Below are 19262 nucleotides of genomic sequence, written 5' to 3'. Positions count from 1 at the left end.
TTTTAAACTGCAAAAAAAAAAATTTTTTTTTTGTTTTGCAGGGGGGTTGGGGGGTAAATGTCCTTGTGTTACTAATGACCTGACAAAAAAAAGGTGACGTCTGGTGACCTCAGCACCGCTGTCTGAATGTACATAAGAGCACTGTGACGTCGGAAAATCATCTTCCCGTTTATTTCAAGGTATCAAAAATATGCAGCTTTCATATTACCGCTGTACACCGCTACGTTACACCGACTGCTCTCTCCAGAGAGGGGGCGCCACACACCTCGGATAGCACCTCGGCTTGTAGTCGGGAGACTCCTGTATAGTTAATATTTTTAGGTTTAGTTTTTTTTTGTAGAACCAGGTACCACTAAGTATGACAGCCAGGGGGACCACAGTGAAATCACCCTTTTTCCAGCATATATTAAATCAAGGCTTCATTCCGGACACTCTTGCCTTTTTTTTTTTTCCTCCTTCCGATTACTAGTCAATTTTTTCCACTTTCCCGATAATTTTTTCTTCATAAATTGGTAAAATAGAGTCATCGTCCCGCACTTCCTCGAATACCACTCCGCAATCGAATTCGTCGCTTACTTTCTTGAAGTAATACCTGGAACAAAAAGATAAAAGAGGGAAAGAGGTTACCAAAAAGGTTTTCGTCAGGCAGGACCATGGCCGACCAGTAGAGGGCCCTCCAGAAAATCCTTTATCAGGATACGGTCACACGGTGTATTGTCCACCTGATTCCGCAGATGGCTGCCGCTGCAGGGTGTGCTTGGTATTGCACCCTCTCCATAGACGGCAACGCATTTTCAGCGGATTTTGTAGGAAGATTTGTCAATGTTAAATTTTTCTGCCGAGGCCTGAATCGAAATTTCCACAGCGGAAGTTTCCACCAACGTGCACGGTAATCATAATTAAAGATGAAATTAAATCCAAAATAGGTGATTATAAAAGCATAGCAGAAATGTTGACGCGTTTCGAACCATATGGTTCTTCGTCATGGCATGAGTTCCATGACTAAACCATATGGTTCGAAATGCGTCGGCATTTCTGCTATGCTTTTAATCACCTATTTTGGATTTCATTTTTAATTATGATTAATACATTTTTGGAATTGGGATTGACCGATATCCGTTTTTTTAGGGCTGATACCGATAATCGGTGCAGGTTAGGGCCGATAGCCGATAACTTATACCGATACCCCAGTATAAGTTATCGGCTATTTATCCCCCCGCGACACCACTGCAGATCATTGATTTAAAGAGGGCGCTTTAAATCAATGCACTGCAGTGGCTTTTGCGGTGCCATAGGCCGCCTCCACCACCCGCTTCTCTCCCCCTACCTGTCAGGGTGGTCCGGGCCATCCATCCTTCCTGTAGTGTCCGGCGGCATTCCGGGTGGAGGGTGAACCGGTCCGGGCTGTCATTCTCCAGGGGTGCTCTTCTCCACTCCGGGCAGGCTCCGGCCTAGTACGCTGCATAGACGCTGCTGCACAGTGACGCCGTGCGCAGTGAAGCACCTGACGTCACGGCGTAGCGGCGTCTATGCAGCGTACTAGGCCGGAGCCTGCCCGGAGTGGAGAAGAGGACCCCCGGAAAAGGACAGCCCGGACCGGTTCACCCTCCACCCGGAATGCCGCCGGACACTACAGGAAGGAAGGATGGATGGCCCGGACCACCCCCATTACGGGTAAGTTTAAATTTTTTTTTATTGACTCGGAGGGTGGGGGAGGGGCCCGACCGGTATGGGCAAAAATCCATACCGTGGGAGAAAAAAAACGGTATCCTGTTCATATCGGTATACCGCCCTGCACTACGGCGGGGGGGGGGGGGGGGTTCGACGCGGTGGGTGGGGGGTGCGACGCGGTGCGGTGGGTGCGACGCGGTGCGGTGGGTCGGTGTGGTGGGTCCGGGGGGGCGCAGTCGCGGTGTGGGGCATTATCGGCAAGGTAATTGCCGATACCGATAATGCCAAAAATCGTGATTATCGGCCGATCCCTACTTTTAATCACATTTTTTTGGGAGCTGGATTTTACACTTTTCTATTTGAGGATATATTTCACTGCACTACTCCTTTAAAGGGCTAATCCCACCTTATGTAAATTCAATTTGTCTCGAACTTCTCGGCTCGGCAGTTGATGACTTATCCTGCATAAATTAGTTCAGCTTTCAGGCGCTCCTGTGGGCTGGAAAAGGTGGATACATTCCTAGGAGACTCTTTCCTAGGAATGTATCCACCTTTTCCAGCCCACCGGAGCACCGGAAAGCTGAACTAATTTATGCAGGATAAGTCATCAACTGCTGAGCCGAGAAGTTCGTGACGAATCGAATTTACTGTAAGTTCGCTCATCTCTTATGTCAGCCCTCAAACAAGCCAAACGGGAGTCAGGGCCTTTCTAATAATCGTTACCTGTAATTTCCTTTCTTCGTAAGCAGCTCCTTGAATTGTCCCAGGGTCACTACTCGACCTTTCACCATGGTCCTGTAGGGGATGGGTTCTCCACAGAAATAGTAAGCCACCACAACGTTGTCCCCTGGTCCGGAGCTTCTGCTGTCTTTCTTCTGTGGCTTTATCCTGGCAAAAGGAATAAAAAATATATATATATCAGATGACGAAGAAAGTGAATGTAAACTATTAATTCTATATATTCTGGAATTCTTCCTCATTACTGACCTGTCGGCTCATGTGTCAATCGGGACCGAGTGTATTATAATTATAACAGATAGATATATATATATATATATAAAGGAATATGCAGAGCAGCTGATCACACTCCCTTCTCAGGCAGCAGCCCTAAGATCAGCGGGGTGTTTGCCCCTCGTCAGTACAGAGCAGTTGAGTCTTAAGGCCTCTCACCACAGCCAAGTCCGAACACCCTGCTCTGTCCTGACGAGGGGCAAACACCCCGAAACAGCTGTCTGCAGATGCGTCTTTTTCCCTTCTGGTAAATTCCAATCAGTTTCTGAGACTTCGTAACTGGAGCCAGAGCTGATCTTAGGGTATGCTACCTGAGAAGGGGGGTGTGATGAGCTGCTTTGCATATTCCTTATCCAGAAAGGCCACGTAGTGCTAATGGCCTTTTTGAATCTCCGTGCCTCCGACTGTTCCAAAAAGTACAACTCCCCGCATGCCCGGACAGCATAAGGCTGCCAGTGTTTCCTTTGTGTGCCTCCAGCTGTTGCACAAAGTACAACTCCCAGCATGCCCGGACAGCCGAAGGCTGCCAGGGTTTCCTTTGTGTGCCTCCAGCTGTTGCACAAAGTACAACTCCCAGCATGCCCGGACAGCCGAAGGCTGCCAGTGTTTCCTTTGTGTGCCTCCAGCTGTTGCACAAAGTACAACTCCCAGCATGCCCGGACAGCATAAGGCTGCCAGGGTTTCCTTTGTGTGCCTCCAGCTGTTGTACAAAGTACAACTTCCAGCATGCCCGGACAGCATAAGGCTGCCAGTGTTTCCTTTGTGTGCCTCCAGTTGTTGCAAAAAGTACAACGCCCAGCATGCCCGGACAGCATAAGGCTGCCAGTGTTTCCTTTGTGTGCCTCCAGCTGTTGCACAAAGTACAACTCCCAGCATGCCCGGACAGCCGAAGGCTGCCAGTGTATCCTTTGTGTGCCTCCAGCTGTTGCAAAAAGTACAACTCCCAGCATGCCCGGACAGCCGAAGGCTGTTCGGGCATGCTGGGAGTTGTACTTTTGCAACAGCTGGAGGTCCAAAACTGCAGTCAACTGGTCTAGGGAGTGAAAGAGGCCTATCAGGGAATTTCTTGGCACCAATGTCATATTGAACCTAATTTCCATATTGAACCTAATTTAACAAAACGCAAAAAAAAAATTTAAATTGAGGTTCTCTACAGTCACGGTGAGATCTGCGGGAAACGTTCAGCAGATAAAGCAACGAAGCAGTCATAAAAAAAAAGACGACTTTTTATGGAACGCCGAGTACTTCCTACGGAGGAGGAATGTTCCATTATTTGCTATTGTTTCTGCACCGTTGCCGGGTAACCACGCTCCGCTGGCTGCAGAGGTGATGGGGCTGGGGCACCCCATGGCCCTGTATTTAGATTACTGCTCAAGTTTCATCTCCGTGTGTACGAGGAGGAAATACAAGACTGGGGGAGGCTGTGAATGCAATGGACCCCCCGATGAGCTCGCCAAGGATTAAGGGGGGGTAGATGTTACCCCACATCATACAATGAGAGCGGACACCACCTAAAAATAATTCCTGGGTAAACCAACAAGGTGCTCTGTCAGCTGGTGATGCAAAGTGTTAAAGGGGTATTTTAACCTTTTACATACAGGTTATAGGAGAGGTTACAACATCTGATAGAGGTCACATGTCCCCCCAACAAACATGGGGGATGGTGGGGCGGCCATACAGAATGAATAAATGGAGAGGTCGTATATATGGGTGCCTTACTAGGTGGGTAAGGGGACATGTTCTCCCCATAGGTGCACTAGCTACCCAGGTAGGTAAGTGAACATGTTCTCCACAGTGTTGTACCGCCTTACTAGGAGGGTGAGGGGACCCATGTTCTCTACATAGGTGCACCACAACCAAGTAAGGGGCAGGGATCAAGTCCTGGGAGGGGAAAAAAAAGAAAAAAAGTTCATTTAAAATGTGTATTCCAGGAAAAAATTTTTTTTTTTTTTTTTTTTTTTTATATCAACTGGCTCCAGAAAGTTCAACAGATTTGTATATTACTTCTATTAAAAAATCTTAATTCTTCCAATAATTATCAGCTGCTGCAGTTGAGTTGTTCTTTTCTGTCTGGCAACAGTGCTCTCTGCTGACATCTCTGGTTGCCTCGGGAACTGCAGAGTAGAAGAGGTTTGCTATGGGGATTTTCTTCTACTCTGGACAGTTCCCGAGACAGGTGTCATCAGAGAAGACTTAGACAGAAAACAACAACTCAACTTCAGTAGCTCATAAGTACTGAAAGGATTAAGATTTTTCAATAGAAGTAATTTACAAATCTGTTTAAACTTTCTGGTGCCAGTAGATATTTGAAAAAAAATAGTTTTTTCCTGGATAACCCTTTAAGGGCTGGTCCTGCAGGACTCCTAAGAGAAACTGAATTCCTGCTGTGGAATAAGTGCAGGAACTCCTTTCCAATGCATTGCTGCAGGACTTGAGCCTTGGTTAGGGGACATGTGTTCCCATGATCTCCACATAGGTGCACCACTTCCTGAGTCAGGGGCCATGTTCTCTACATAGGAGCACCACCTTACTAAGTGAGTCAGGGGTCCATGTTCTCTACATAGGAGCACCACCTTACTAAGTGAGTCAGGGGCCATGTTCTCTACATAGAAGCACCACCTTACTAAGTGAGTCAGGGGTCCATGTTCTCTACATAGGAGCACCACCTTACTAAGTGAGTCAGGGGTCCATGTTCTCTACATAGGAGCACCACCTTACTAAGTGAGTCAGGGGTCCATGTTCTCTACATAGGAGCACCACCTTACTAAGTGAGTCAGGGGCCATGTTCTCTACATAGGAGCACCACCTTACTAAGTGAGTCAGGGGTCCATGTTCTCTACATAGGAGCACCACCTTACTAAGTGAGTCAGGGGTCCATGTTCTCTACATAGGAGCACCACCTTACTAAGTGAGTCAGGGGGCCATGTTCTCTACATAGGATCACCACCTTACTAAGTGAGTCAGGGGTCCATGTTCTCTACATAGGAGCACCACCTTACTAAGTGAGTCAGGGGTCCATGTTCTCTACATAGGAGCACCACCTTACTAAGTGAGTCAGGGACCATGTTCTCTACATAGAAGCACCACCTTACTAAGTGAGTCAGGGGTCCATGTTCTCTACATAGGAGCACCACCTTACTAAGTGAGTCAGGGGCCATGTTCTCTACATAGAAGCACCACCTTACTAAGTGAGTCAGGGGTCCATGTTCTCTACATAGAAGCACCACCTTACTAAGTGAGTCAGGGGCCATGTTCTCTACATAGAAGCACCACCTTACTAAGTGAGTCAGGGGCCATGTTCTCTACATAGGAGCACCACCTTACTAAGTGGGTCAGGGGTCCATGTTCTCTACATAGAAGCACCATCTTACTAAGTGAGTCAGGGGCCATGTTCTCTACATAGGAGCACCACCTTACTAAGTGAGTCAGGGGCCATGTTCTCTACATAGAAGCACCACCTTACTAAGTGAGTCAGGGGCCATGTTCTCTACATAGAAGCACCACCTTACTAAGTGAGTCAGGGGTCCATGTTCTCTACATAGGAGCACCACCTTACTAAGTGAGTCAGGGGGCCATGTTCTCTACATAGGAGCACCACCTTACTAAGTGAGTCAGGGGGCCATGTTCTCTACATAGGAGCACCACCTTACTAAATGAGTCAGGGGTCCATGTTCTCTACATAGGAGCACCACCTTACTAAGTGAGTCAGGGGGCCATGTTCTCTACATAGGAGCACCACCTTACTAAGTGAGTCAGGGGTCCATGTTCTCTACATAGGAGCACCACCTTACTAAGTGAGTCAGGGGTCCATGTTCTCTACATATGAGCACCACCTTACTAAGTGAGTCAGGGGTCCATGTTCTCTACATAGGAGCACCACCTTACTAAGTGAGTCAGGGGTCCATGCTCTCTATATAGGAGCACCACCTTACTAAGTGAGTCAGGGTCCATGTTCTCTACATAGGAGCACCATCTTACTAAGTGAGTCAGGGGTCCATGCTCTCTATATAGGAGCACCACCTTACTAAGTGAGTCAGGGGTCCATGCTCTCTCTATATAGGAGCACCATCTTACTAAGTGAGTCAGGGGCCATGTTCTCTACATAGGAGCACCACCTTACTAAGTGAGTCAGGGGCCATGTTCTCTACATAGAAGCACCACCTTACTAAGTGAGTCAGGGGCCATGTTCTCTACATAGGAGCACCACCTTACTAAGTGAGTCAGGGGGCCATGTTCTCTACATAGGAGCACCATCTTACTAAGAGAGTCAGGGGCCATGTTCTCTACATAGGAGCACCACCTTACTAAGTGAGTCAGGGATCCATGTTCTCTACATAGGAGCACCATCTTACTAAGAGAGTCAGGGGCCATGTTCTCTACATAGGAGCACCACCTTACTAAGTGAGTCAGGGGTCCAAGTTCTCTACATAGGAGCACCACCTTACTAAGTGAGTCAGGGGTCCATGTTCTCTACATAGGAGCACCACCTTACTAAGTGAGTCAGGGGGCCATGCTCTCTACATAGGAGCACCATCTTACTAAGAGAGTCAGGGGCCATGTTCTCTACATAGGAGCACCACCTTACTAAGTGAGTCAGGGGCCATGTTCTCTACATAGGAGCACCACCTTACTAAGTGAGTCAGGGGCCATGTTCTCTACATAGGAGCACCACCTTACTAAGTGAGTCAGGGATCCATGTTCTCTACATAGGAGCACCATCTTACTAAGCGAGTCAGGGGCCATGTTCTCTACATAGGAGCACCACCTTACTAAGTGAGTCAGGGGCCATGTTCTCTACATAGAAGCACCACCTTACTAAGTGAGTCAGGGGTCCATGTTCTCTACATAGGAGCACCACCTTACTAAGTGAGTCAGGGGCCATGTTCTCTACATAGGAGCACCACCTTACTAAGTGAGTCAGGGGGCCATGTTCTCTACATAGAAGCACCACCTTACTAAGTGAGTCAGGGGGCCATGTTCTCTACATATGATCACCACCTTACTAAGTGAGTCAGGGGTCCATGTTCTCTACATAGAAGCACCACCTTCCTAAGTGAGTCAGGGGCCATGTTCTCTACATAGGAGCACCACCTTACTAAGTGAGTCAGGGGCCATGTTCTCTACATAGGAGCACCACCTTACTAAGTGAGTCAGGGGCCATGTTCTCTACATAGGAGCACCACCTTACTAAGCGAGTCAGGGGTCCATGTTCTCTGCATAGGAGCACCACCTTACTAAGTGAGTCAGGGGTCCATGTTCTCTACATAGAAGCACCACCTTACTAAGTGAGTCAGGGATCCATGTTCTCTACATAGGAGCACCACCTTACTAAGTGAGTCAGGGGCCATGTTCTCTACATAGAAGCACCACCTTACTAAGTGAGTCAGGGGCCATGTTCTCTACATAGGAGCACCACCTTACTAAGTGAGTCAGGGGTCCATGTTCTCTACATAGGAGCACCATCTTACTAAGTGAGTCAGGGGTCCATGCTCTCTACATAGGAGCACCACCTTACTAAGTGAGTCAGGGATCCATGTTCTCTACATAGGAGCACCACCTTACTAAGTGAGTCAGGGGCCATGTTCTCTACATAGAAGCACCACCTTACTAAGTGAGTCAGGGGCCATGTTCTCTACATAGAAGCACCACCTTACTAAGTGGGTCAGGGGTCCATGTTCTCTACATAGAAGCACCATCTTACTAAGTGAGTCAGGGGTCCATGTTCTCTACATAGGAGCACCACCTTACTAAGTGAGTCAGGGGCCATGTTCTCTACATAGGAGCACCACCTTACTAAGTGAGTCAGGGGCCATGTTCTCTACATAGAAGCACCACCTTACTAAGTGGGTCAGGGGTCCATGCTCTCTACATAGGAGAACCACCTTACTAAGTGAGTCAGGGGCCATGTTCTCTGCATAGGAGCACCACCTTACTAGGTGAGTCAGGGGCCATGTTCTCTACATAGGAGAACCACCTTACTAAGTGAGTCAGGGATCCATGTTCTCTACATAGGAGCACCACCTTACTAAGTGAGTCAGGGGCCATGTTCTCTACATAGGAGCACCACCTTACTAAGTGAGTCAGGGGCCATGTTCTCTACATAGGAGAACCACCTTACTAAGTGAGTCAGGGGCCATGTTCTCTGCATAGGAGCACCACCTTACTAGGTGAGTCAGGGGCCATGTTCTCTACATAGGAATACCACCTTACTAAGTGAGTCAGGGGCCATGTTCTCTACATAGGAATACCACCTTACTAAGTGAGTCAGGGGCCATGTTCTCTACATAGGAGCACCACCTTACTAAGTGAGTCAGGGGTCCATGTTCTCTACATAGGAGCACCACCTTACTAAGGGAGTCAGGGGCCATGTTCTCTACATAGGAGCACCACCTTACTAAGTGAGTCAGGGGCCATGTTCTCTACATAGGAGCACCACCTTACTAAGTGAGTCAGGGGCCATGTTCTCTACATAGGAGCACCACCTTACTAAGTGAGTCAGGGGCCATGTTCTCTACATAGGATCACCACCTTACTAAGTGAGTCAGGGGCCATGTTCTCTACATAGAAGCACCACCTTACTAAGTGAGTCAGGGGCCATGTTCTCTACATAGAAGCACCATCTTACTAAGTGAGTCAGGGGCCATGTTCTCTACATAGGAGCACCACCTTACTAAGTGAGTCAGGGGCCATGTTCTCTACATAGGAGCACCACCTTACTAAGTGAGTCAGGGGCCATGTTCTCTACATAGAAGCACCACCTTACTAAGTGAGTCAGGGGTCCATGTTCTCTACATAGAAGCACCACCTTACTAAGTGAGTCAGGGGCCATGTTCTCTACATAGGAGCACCACCTTACTAAGTGAGTCAGGGGCCATGTTCTCTACATAGGAGCACCACCTTACTAAGTGAGTCAGGGGTCCATGTTCTCTACATAGGAGCACCACCTTACTAAGTGAGTCAGGGGCCATGTTCTCTACATAGAAGCACCACCTTACTAAGTGAGTCAGGGGCCATGTTCTCTACATAGAAGCACCACCTTACTAAGTAAGTCAGGGGCCATGTTCTCTACATAGAAGCACCACCTTACTAAGTGAGTCAGGGGCCATGTTCTCTACATAGAAGCACCATCTTACTAAGTGAGTCAGGGGCCATGTTCTCTACATAGGAGCACCACCTTACTAAGTGAGTCAGGGGTCCATGTTCTCTATATAGAAGCACCACCTTACTAAGTGAGTCAGGGGTCCATGTTCTCTACATAGGAGCACCATCTTTCTAAGTGAGTCAGGGGCCATGTTCTCTACATAGGAGCACCACCTTACTAAGTGAGTCAGGGGCCATGTTCTCTACATAGGAGCACCACCTTACTAAGTGAGTCAGGGGCCATGTTCTCTACATAGGAGCACCACCTTACTAAGTGAGTCAGGGGCCATGTTCTCTACATAGAAGCACCACCTTACTAAGTGAGTCAGGGGCCATGTTCTCTACATAGAAGCACCATCTTACTAAGTGAGTCAGGGGCCATGTTCTCTACATAGGAGCACCACCTTACTAAGTGAGTCAGGGGTCCATGTTCTCTACATAGGAGCACCACCTTACTAAGAGAGTCAGGGGTCCATGTTCTCTACATAGGAGCACCACCTTACTAAGTGAGTCAGGGGCCATGTTCTCTACATAGGAGCACCATCTTACTAAGTGAGTCAGGGGCCATGTTCTCTACATAGGAGCACCACCTTACTAAGTGAGTCAGGGGCCATGTTCTCTACATAGGAGCACCATCTTACTAAGTGAGTCAGGGGCCATGTTCTCTACATAGGAGCACCACCTTACTAAGTGAGTCAGGGGTCCATGTTCTCTACATAGGAGCACCACCTTACTAAGTGAGTCAGGGGTCCATGTTCTCTACATAGAAGCACCACCTTACTAAGTGAGTCAGGGGCCATGTTCTCTACATAGGAGCACCACCTTACTAAGTGAGTCAGGGGTCCATGTTCTCTACATAGGAGCACCACCTTACTAAGTGAGTCCTGTTCTCCACAGGTGGTGGTCCCTGGACCACAAGGCAAGGTATTTATGCCTAATGATACTATATCCAGTTGAATGGAGTTAAGTGAAATGCATAGATGAGCAGTCCCAACAGAGCTACAACTCCCATCATTTCTGCTCTTCACAGACCCCTGAATAAAAAATTCATAGCACATCCTACCAATGCAAGAGATAATGTTCCTTTACATGATGTGCAACACAACAAAATTTCTACATATCCTCCAGACAAGGGGGACTAAGGATTAATAAACAGCGAGGAGGGGGGAGACAAGTAACTGAGGGGGGAGACGCACATATAGGGGCCGCTACGTGATAGGATTCATTACTAGACAAACTGACACACGGAAAAGAAGAGCGGCACATACTGTGACTCTGAGAGGTCCATGTCGGAGACCGCTGGTACCACATTCAGCAGTGGGATATACGGTGGCCTGACAGAGGAGCGCCCCCGTTGGATAACCTCTTGAACATACCTAGAGAACAACCCTCATAGGTTAGAAAATATCCTTCTGCATCAGAGACCTCCTATCTGCGGCGACCCAGCTAATGCAAAACTACAACTCCCAGCATGCACCAGTTGGAGAGCCACAGACAAGAGACTACTACATCCATCCACCACGGCTTCAACAGAACTAACTCGTAATAATTACATCTAATCATGGCAAGACATGCACAAGAGGCTCTGCTCATAGGTAGGGACCATGCCTATTTAACCCCCTCCTGGGATGACTGCTCCTTCTACAATAATCTCCAGTACAACATTTCATTTTCTTACTGAAACCTCTGGACCTAAAAACCAGAATTACCTCGGCTTTGCAGCTTCAATGGTTGGATTGGGCCATAAAAGAGGACAATGTGCAGGACTATAAAGGACTGAATTGCTAGGGGTAAAAAATGGCAGTAATCTACTAGTGATCCCTCAACTTACAATGGCCTCAACATACAATATTTTTAGCATACAATGGTCTTTTCTGGACTACTGCAAACTGAAAACATACCCAACATACAATGTACAGACAGTCCAGATCTGTGATACCGGTCAATGGCCTGGAAGATCTGACCAATCAGATTGGGCATTCACTGGTAAAACTGTATTACTGAAGTGTATGCACTGACTGGTGTCTGGTAGCGCCCACTACAGTACAGGGAGGTATTACATGTTCTGTACTATTCCTTACCTGTATTACTGAAGTGCATGTACTGACTGGTGTCTGGTAGCGCCCCCTACAGTACAGGGAGGTATTACATGTTCTGTACTCTTTACCTGTATTACTGAAGTGTATGCACTGACTGGTGTCTGGTAGTGCCCCCTACAGTACAGGGAGGTATCACATGTTCTGTACTCTTTACCTGTATTACTGAAGTGCATGCACTGACTGGCTGTCTGGTAATGCCCCCTACAGTACACGGAGGTATTGCATGTTCTGTACTCTTTACCTGTACCAGGGTTAGCTGCTCCTTTGGACACCAGGTGAGGGCGGCTCAATGTTATTTTTTTTTTAGGACACTGTGTACTGTACATGACCCTGAAGAAGCTCCTGTCCTCTACATAGACAGTGATTACAGCTCCCAGCAGATCTTTATTACTTTTATATGTAAGGATTTGCTTTATCTCTATTAGTTATCTACTTTTTCTTTAATCCTCACTCTTATACTTGGATGATATTTTGGTGCTTTAGTACCAATTAACTGGTTTCCATAGAGTTCTGGCCCCAACATACAATGGCCTCAACATACACTGGCCGTCCTTGAAACAATATTGTAACTTAAGGGACCACTGTAAATCCTTGTAACTATGGGCTCTATGGAAGAGGCCTAAATGCAATTTCTTTGTGGACCAGGATCAGCTTAACATACAGTGGACTCTCAACTTTCCATGTAATCTTTCGATTGCCAACGCTGAACCATGCTGAGCATTTGCACAGCATTGATCAGTGTTTTCGGCACTCCACTTTTTTTTTTTTTTTTTAAATGAACTGGTGCCAGAAAGTTAAACAGATTTGTATATTACTTCTATTTAAAAATCTTAATCCTTCCAGTACTTCTTAGCAGCTGTATGTTACAGAGGAAATTCTTTGCTTTTTGAATTTCTTTTTTGTCTTGTCCACAGTGATCTCTGCTGACACCTCTGTCCATGTCAGGAACTGTCCAGAGTAGGAGAAAATCCCCATTGCAAACCTTATCTGCTCTGGACAGTTCCTGATACGTACAGAGGTATCAGCAGAGAGCACTGATAAGACAAAAAAAGAAATTCAAAAAGCTAAAAAATTCCTCTGTAGCATACAGCTGCTAAAAAGTACTGGATGGGTAAAGATTTTTTAATAGAAGTAATTTACAAATCTGTAACTTTCTGGCACCAGTTGCTTTAAAAAAAAGTTTTACACCAGAGTACCCCTTTAAGGGGGTAATATTGAAAATACTTTAAAAAGTAAAACAGGGAATGCCCAGCTGACTACTATGGGGCACATCACTAAACACTGTCACGTCACTGCTGACCGTGACAGATGCCGGTATAGCCCAGCTGTCTGTGTCATTAACATTTCTAGGAGGAACAACAGAGATGACACAAAGGAGTCTGCTATAGAAATGTATGCGGATGCCGCTCCCTGCACAGCGGGTGGTCCAGATGCCACTAAGCAAGGAAAACATACAAATGGATGAAACCCTGAATCAGCACCGCTGCCCGTTCTCAGGATCAATGGAGGTCAGAACCTCCCCCCCCCCCCTCCCCATGTTCAAAAAGTGATGGCAAATACTGGCAACATATCAAGTCAGATAAAAAAAAACCCCATTAAATGTTGGATAAAGCAGTAAGTTGCTCGATACCTTTGCTTCACTTGCATTTTTCCAGCTTTTTTCTCCTCCTCTTCCAGCCGCCGGCGGGCCTCTTCCAGCTGCGTCAGTGGATTGGGGGCAGGATTGGGCGGCATGGTGGGGTCCTGGACAAAGGGGTGAGAGGGCTGCACCACATTGCGTAGCTGGGCGCTGACCCAGGGATGGACTGCACCGGGCCGTTCTATGGAAAGTGGTCTAGGCACGTCATGAGCGGACTGCTTCTTGGCACCTGATGAGCTGCGGGAATGAGGGCAACAGAGAAGAGTGTTAGAACCTGAGGAATCTGTATGGTCCGTACAATCACATGCAGCAGAAAAGGATATAGATGTAACAAAACTACAACTCCCAGCATGCCCGGACAGCCTTTGTCTACAGGACTGTGCCTGAAATGGATGAGCGCTGTACTGTTACCCAACCAGGAAGCCTCCCACTGTTGCAAAACTATAACTCCCAGCATTCCCCGACTGCCAAAAGTTACACTAGCAATTGCTTATTTATTTATTTTTAAATCAACTGGTGCCAGAAAGTTTTTTCTATAAAAAAAAAAATCTTAATCCTTCCAGTACTTTTTAGGGGCTGTATACTACAGTGGAAATGTTGTAATGTTTGGATTTCTCTTCTGTCATGAGCACAGTGCTCTCTGCTGACACCTCTGTCCATTTTAGGAACTGTCCAGAGCAGGAGAAAATCCCCATAGCAAACATATGCTACTCTGGACAGTTCCTAAAATGAGCAGAGATGTCAGCAGAGAGCACTGTGGTCATGGCAGAAGAGAAATCCAAAAATTAAAGGGGTATTCCAGTAAAAAACTTTTTTTTGTTTATATATATCAACTGGCTCCAGAAAGTTAAACAGATTTGTAAATTACTTCTGTTAAAAAATCTTAATCCTTTCAGTACTTATCAGCTTCTGAAGTTAAGGTTGTTCTTTTCTGTCTAAGTGCTCTCTGATGACACGTGTCTTGGGAAACGCCCAGTTTAGAACCAAATCCCCATAGCAAACATCTTCTAAACTGGGCGGTTCCCGAGACAGGTGTCATCAGAGAGCACTTAGACAGAAAAGAACAATCTTAACTTCAGAAGCTCATAAGTACTGAAAGGATTAAGATTTTTTAATAGAAGTAATTTACTAATCTGTTTAACTTTCCGGAGCCAGTTGATATATATAAAAAAAGTTTTTTCCTGCATAACCCCTTTAAAGCATTTCTTCTGTAGCATACAGCCCTAAAAGTACTGGAAGGATTAAGATTTTTTTTTTTTAATAGAAGTAATTTACAAATCTGTAACTTTCTGGCACCAGTTGATTTAAAAAAAAAATAAAAGTTTTCCACAGGAGTACCCCTTTAAGGCAGTGTTTTTCAACTTGGGAGGCTCATACTATTGCAAAACTACAACTCCCAGCATGCCCAGACAGCCAAAGGCTGTCCGGGCATGCTGAGAGTTGTAGTTTTGCAACAATGTAGGCACCCTGGTTGGGAAACGGTACCATAGACAGTGATCAGAGTGGCATGGGTTTACATCTCCCACAATGCAGTGCATCAGTAGAAGTCTCCATGAAGCTCACATGCTGGTTTAACCCATCACTGACCTATGGACGGTTTTCTTGTGTCGGCTGATCTCCTTCTCTCCTTCCATTATCCACTGCATTATCTTCTGGGTTCTCTCGGCATCGTCCGGGACCACAGGCATCTCGTGGTTGGCGCCCTCGAGCTTCCCGGAATCCACTTTCTTTGCGTTCCTCTTTGCCAACATGCTGACTTTACCACTGAAAGAAAAAGGAATTACGGGATTTAAGAGACATCCTGGAAATCCTTACATAGCAATAAACACGTTCCCTATTCTGTAATCCCAATAAATGCAGATCCAGCCTCGGGCGTACATCGTAAGTCTGCAAAACTTTACTTATTTAGAAGTGATCTATAGTTAATAGGGGACCTGTGACCTGTTTCATGCTGCCCAAACCATATGCAGTAAGTAGGGATCGACCGATTATCGGTTTGGCCAATATTATCGGCCGATATTCACATTTTTCTAAGTTATCGGTATCGGCAATTACCTTGCCGATAATGCGGGCGCTTTAAATCAATGAACTGCATCGGTTTTTGCGGGGACAGAGACCCCCGCCGCTACCCGCTTCTCTCCCCCTGCCTGTCCTGGGATCCTGAGTCCAACCACCACTGCTGCCCCAATGCCTCCCCCTGCCCAGAGACCGCCGGCGCACCATTGCCTCCCCCCCATCCTCGTGTTAGAATTACTTGTTCCCGGGGTCCGCGCTACTTCTGCCTCCTGCGGCGTAGTGCGCTGTTGCTGTACGCTGCGCAATGAAGAGTGACGTCCTCAACGCGCTGTCACTGTGCGCCGGGCCACTGATGGAGACGTCGCGTTGAGGACGTCACTCTTCATTGCAGAGCGCACAAAGCCAGAAGGGGGAGAGAAGCGGGCAGCAGCGGTGGTCTCTGGCACCGCAAAATCCCGCTTTAAATCATTGATCTGCAATGGCTTCTGCCCCGCCGGGGGTTGAAATAGCCGATAACTTATACCAGAATATCGGTATAAGTTATCGGCTATCAGCCTGAAAGATGACAGATTATTGGTATCGGCCCTAAAAATATCGATATCGGTCGATCCCTAATTGATTTAAAGTGCCCGCTTTAAATCATTAATCTGCAGCAGCTTCTGCAGGGTATACTCGCACACACGCGCACTTACCAAGGATATTTGGGGAGGGAATTAAAATGCACGGCATATTGGTATAAGTTATCGGCTATCGGCCTGAAAGGTCACAGGTTATCGGTATCGGCTCTAAAAAAATCAATATCGGTCGATCCCTAGCAGTAAGGAATAAATACAGTGGTCCCTCAACATACGATGGTAATTCGTTCCAAACGACCCATCGTTTGTCGAATCCATCGTATGAGGGATTCGTGCAATGTAAAAAGTGCATTTAATACTCACCTGTCCCCGCCGCTCCGGACCACGTCCTCACCGCTCCCGATGCTGTCCCAGGGGCTCCCGATGCTGTCCCGCTGCTCCGGTGTCTTCTTCGGGATCCTCCGGCTTCTTCTGCATCTTCTGCAGGGTCCAGGCCTCACTTTCTGGTGACGTTATGTTGCTGCGCCGGCGCGGCGTGCGTTGGTACGTAATAACGATGCCGGAAAGCGAGGCCCGGACCCTGGAGAAGATGCAGAAGACGCCGGAGGATCGCGAAGTGGACCCGGAGCAGCGGCGATAGGTAAGTGAACCTGCCCGGGATGCTTAAACTGCTATCCGACGGCAGCTTAAGCATTTTGCGCAGTCGGATAGCAGTTAATGCGATGGCCCCGACATATAAAAGCATCGCATGTCGGGGGGTTACTGTACAGGCAGCGGGATTCTGGGACACTATTTACTCCAAAATTGGAAATTTTTTTATGTACTTTGTGGTTAAATTTCCTCCCTATTAAAGACCTTTGTTTGCTGTCACTGAAATTAAACAGTGTGGACAGTGAAGACCTAAGACTTCTCACCGCTGAAGGTCCGTTCTAATCTTATCCAGTCTAGACAATCTAAGGCCCCGTTCACACTACAGGGAATCCGCACAAAATTTCCCGAGTATGAACGTACCCCTAAGGTAACAGCAGCAGCACAAAAAGTTTTGTTACAAATGTATCATTGCATGGAAAATGTATCGGCCTTAAAAACAGACAACTTTTTATTCAGTAATCCCTATCCAAAGGACAAGGCCGGACGGACCCCCGTGATCTCCAGCATGGGACCCCGACTACTTACTGTCCTCCGGTGCGCTCCAGCCCTCAATTTCCGGGACGGACACAAGTAGTTGCCAGCTCAGCCAATTGCTGGATGCACCAATGTCCTGCCTCAGCCGGTGATTGGCTGAATGGACTGTCATTTGTGTCCGTCCAGGAATATGTGAGGGCTGCAGCAGCCGGGGGCCTGTACAGAAGATCGCCTGGGGTCCCAGCAGTCGGGCAGCTGTGGACAGAAGCAGAAAAGATACAAAAAAAATACCTCTAGGCGCTACCTCTCCAAATAGAATCACACAGAAGTATATAGTAAAAGTTGTTCTTTACTTACCAATGACGCGTTTCGGGTATACACCCTTAGATTGGCCAATCTGAGGAAGGGTGTACACCGGAAACGAGTCGATGGTAAATAAAGAACAACTTTACTATATATCTTCTTCTGTGTGATTCCATTTGGAGAAGTAGCGCCCAGAGGGATTTTTTTTTGTATCTTTTCTGCTTAACGTGTGGATGGACCAAGGCCTGTGTTCACATCCCCACGGCATCGCAACACTCCTAGGAATTAGGGATCGACCAATATTTATCTTTTAGGGCCGATACCGATAATCTGTGACCTTTCAGGTCGATAACTTATACCGGAATATCGGTATAAATTATCGGCTATTCGGCCCCAACACCCCCCCCCCCCCCCCCCGGCCTGCAGAGGCTGCTGCAGATCAAGGATTTAAAGCGGATGCTTTAAATGAATGAACTGCAGCGGCTTTTGCAGGGCCAGAGACCGCCGCCGCCACCTGCTTCTCTCCCCCTGCCTGTCCTGGGGTCCTCCTGAGTCCAACCATCACTGCCGCTGCCCCCCCAACCCCCCCTGCCCAGAGACCGCCACCGCCCTATTGCCTCCCCCATCCCCGGTTCTATAATTACCTTTTCCCAGGGTCCGCGCTACTTCTGGCTCCGGCGGTGTCCTGCGCTGTCACTGTGCGCACTGACGGTGATGTCACTCGTCATTGTGCAGCGAACAGCAACAGCGCAGGACGCTGCAGAAGCCAGAAGTAGCGCGGACCCTGGGAACAGGTAATTATGGGGGGGGGGGTTTCTTGTGTGGTTTTCTTTTTGTCTTCATTTTCTACCTGTGGATAGGGGACAAGCGTCTGCAAAGTTCAGTTTCCTGGAGAACCCCTTTAAAGGACAAGTCTCATGATCATGATCCGAAGAATAGGGGATAAGTTTAAGATCGCAGGGGGTCCGAGAGTTGGGGCCCCCCGCAATCTGCTTTCTGGAGCCCCAGTGCTCTAGCATAGCAGCGCGTCACAACTCCCGCCAGAAACGGAGGCTGCCATGCCCTCTCCATAAAGTTCTATGGGATAGCTGTTCGGAAATCTTCGGCTCTCCCATAGAGCTATATGGAGGGGGCATGGAGGTCTCCGCTTCAGGCGGGAGTCGTGGCGCGCTGCTATGCTAGAGAAAACGGGCCTACAAACAGGAGGTCGCAGAGGCCCCCAGCGCTCGGTCTCCCCGCAATCTAAAACGTATCCACTTTCCTTCGGATAGGGGATACGTTTTTGATCATGAGACTTGTCCTTTAATTCATTATATTGATCATTTAGTAACATTTACTACTGGGGATCTGTTGCTCGATGTCAACGAACGGAGACATTCAGCGTTTGCAATGAAAGGACTGAAATGACCCAATATGATCCTGCTTGCACAGCCATGTACTTCAACCAAACTGTGTATACGTAGGACCACACAGAAGGTCCAAAATTAGAATCTTAATTCCCAGCAAAATATATGAATAAAATAGAAGATAGGGAAGTGCATATTAAAACATAACTTTTACTGTAAATTGCATAAAATTACACCACTAAAGTGAACCCTGTGATATCATGACACTAGTTAGTGCCTCTTGTACAGATATCCTTTTGTATACTACAATTATATGTAGACAACTCAACGTGTTTCC

General features: G+C 47.3%; 1 protein-coding gene across 1 annotated transcript in view; it reads right to left on the bottom strand.

Moving 5' to 3' along the window:
* Positions 1-19262, bottom strand: part of AXIN1 (axin 1) — a 52511-nt gene continuing 33249 nt past the window's right edge. Inside the window, exons 3-7 of the mRNA XM_056536686.1 lie at positions 15148-15324; positions 13552-13797; positions 11091-11198; positions 2395-2559; positions 1-592 (exon numbers count right to left, since the gene is read on the bottom strand). Of these exons, the coding sequence (XP_056392661.1) occupies positions 466-592; positions 2395-2559; positions 11091-11198; positions 13552-13797; positions 15148-15324 (823 nt within the window). The 3' untranslated portion in view covers positions 1-465. The remainder of the gene's footprint in view (positions 593-2394; positions 2560-11090; positions 11199-13551; positions 13798-15147; positions 15325-19262) is intronic.

The sequence above is a fragment of the Hyla sarda genome, chromosome 8 (genome assembly GCF_029499605.1).
Source record: "Hyla sarda isolate aHylSar1 chromosome 8, aHylSar1.hap1, whole genome shotgun sequence".
NCBI classification, from domain to species: domain Eukaryota; kingdom Metazoa; phylum Chordata; class Amphibia; order Anura; family Hylidae; genus Hyla; species Hyla sarda.
Note: the sequence above shows the minus strand (reverse complement) of the source record. Positions and strands in the feature narration are given on the sequence as shown.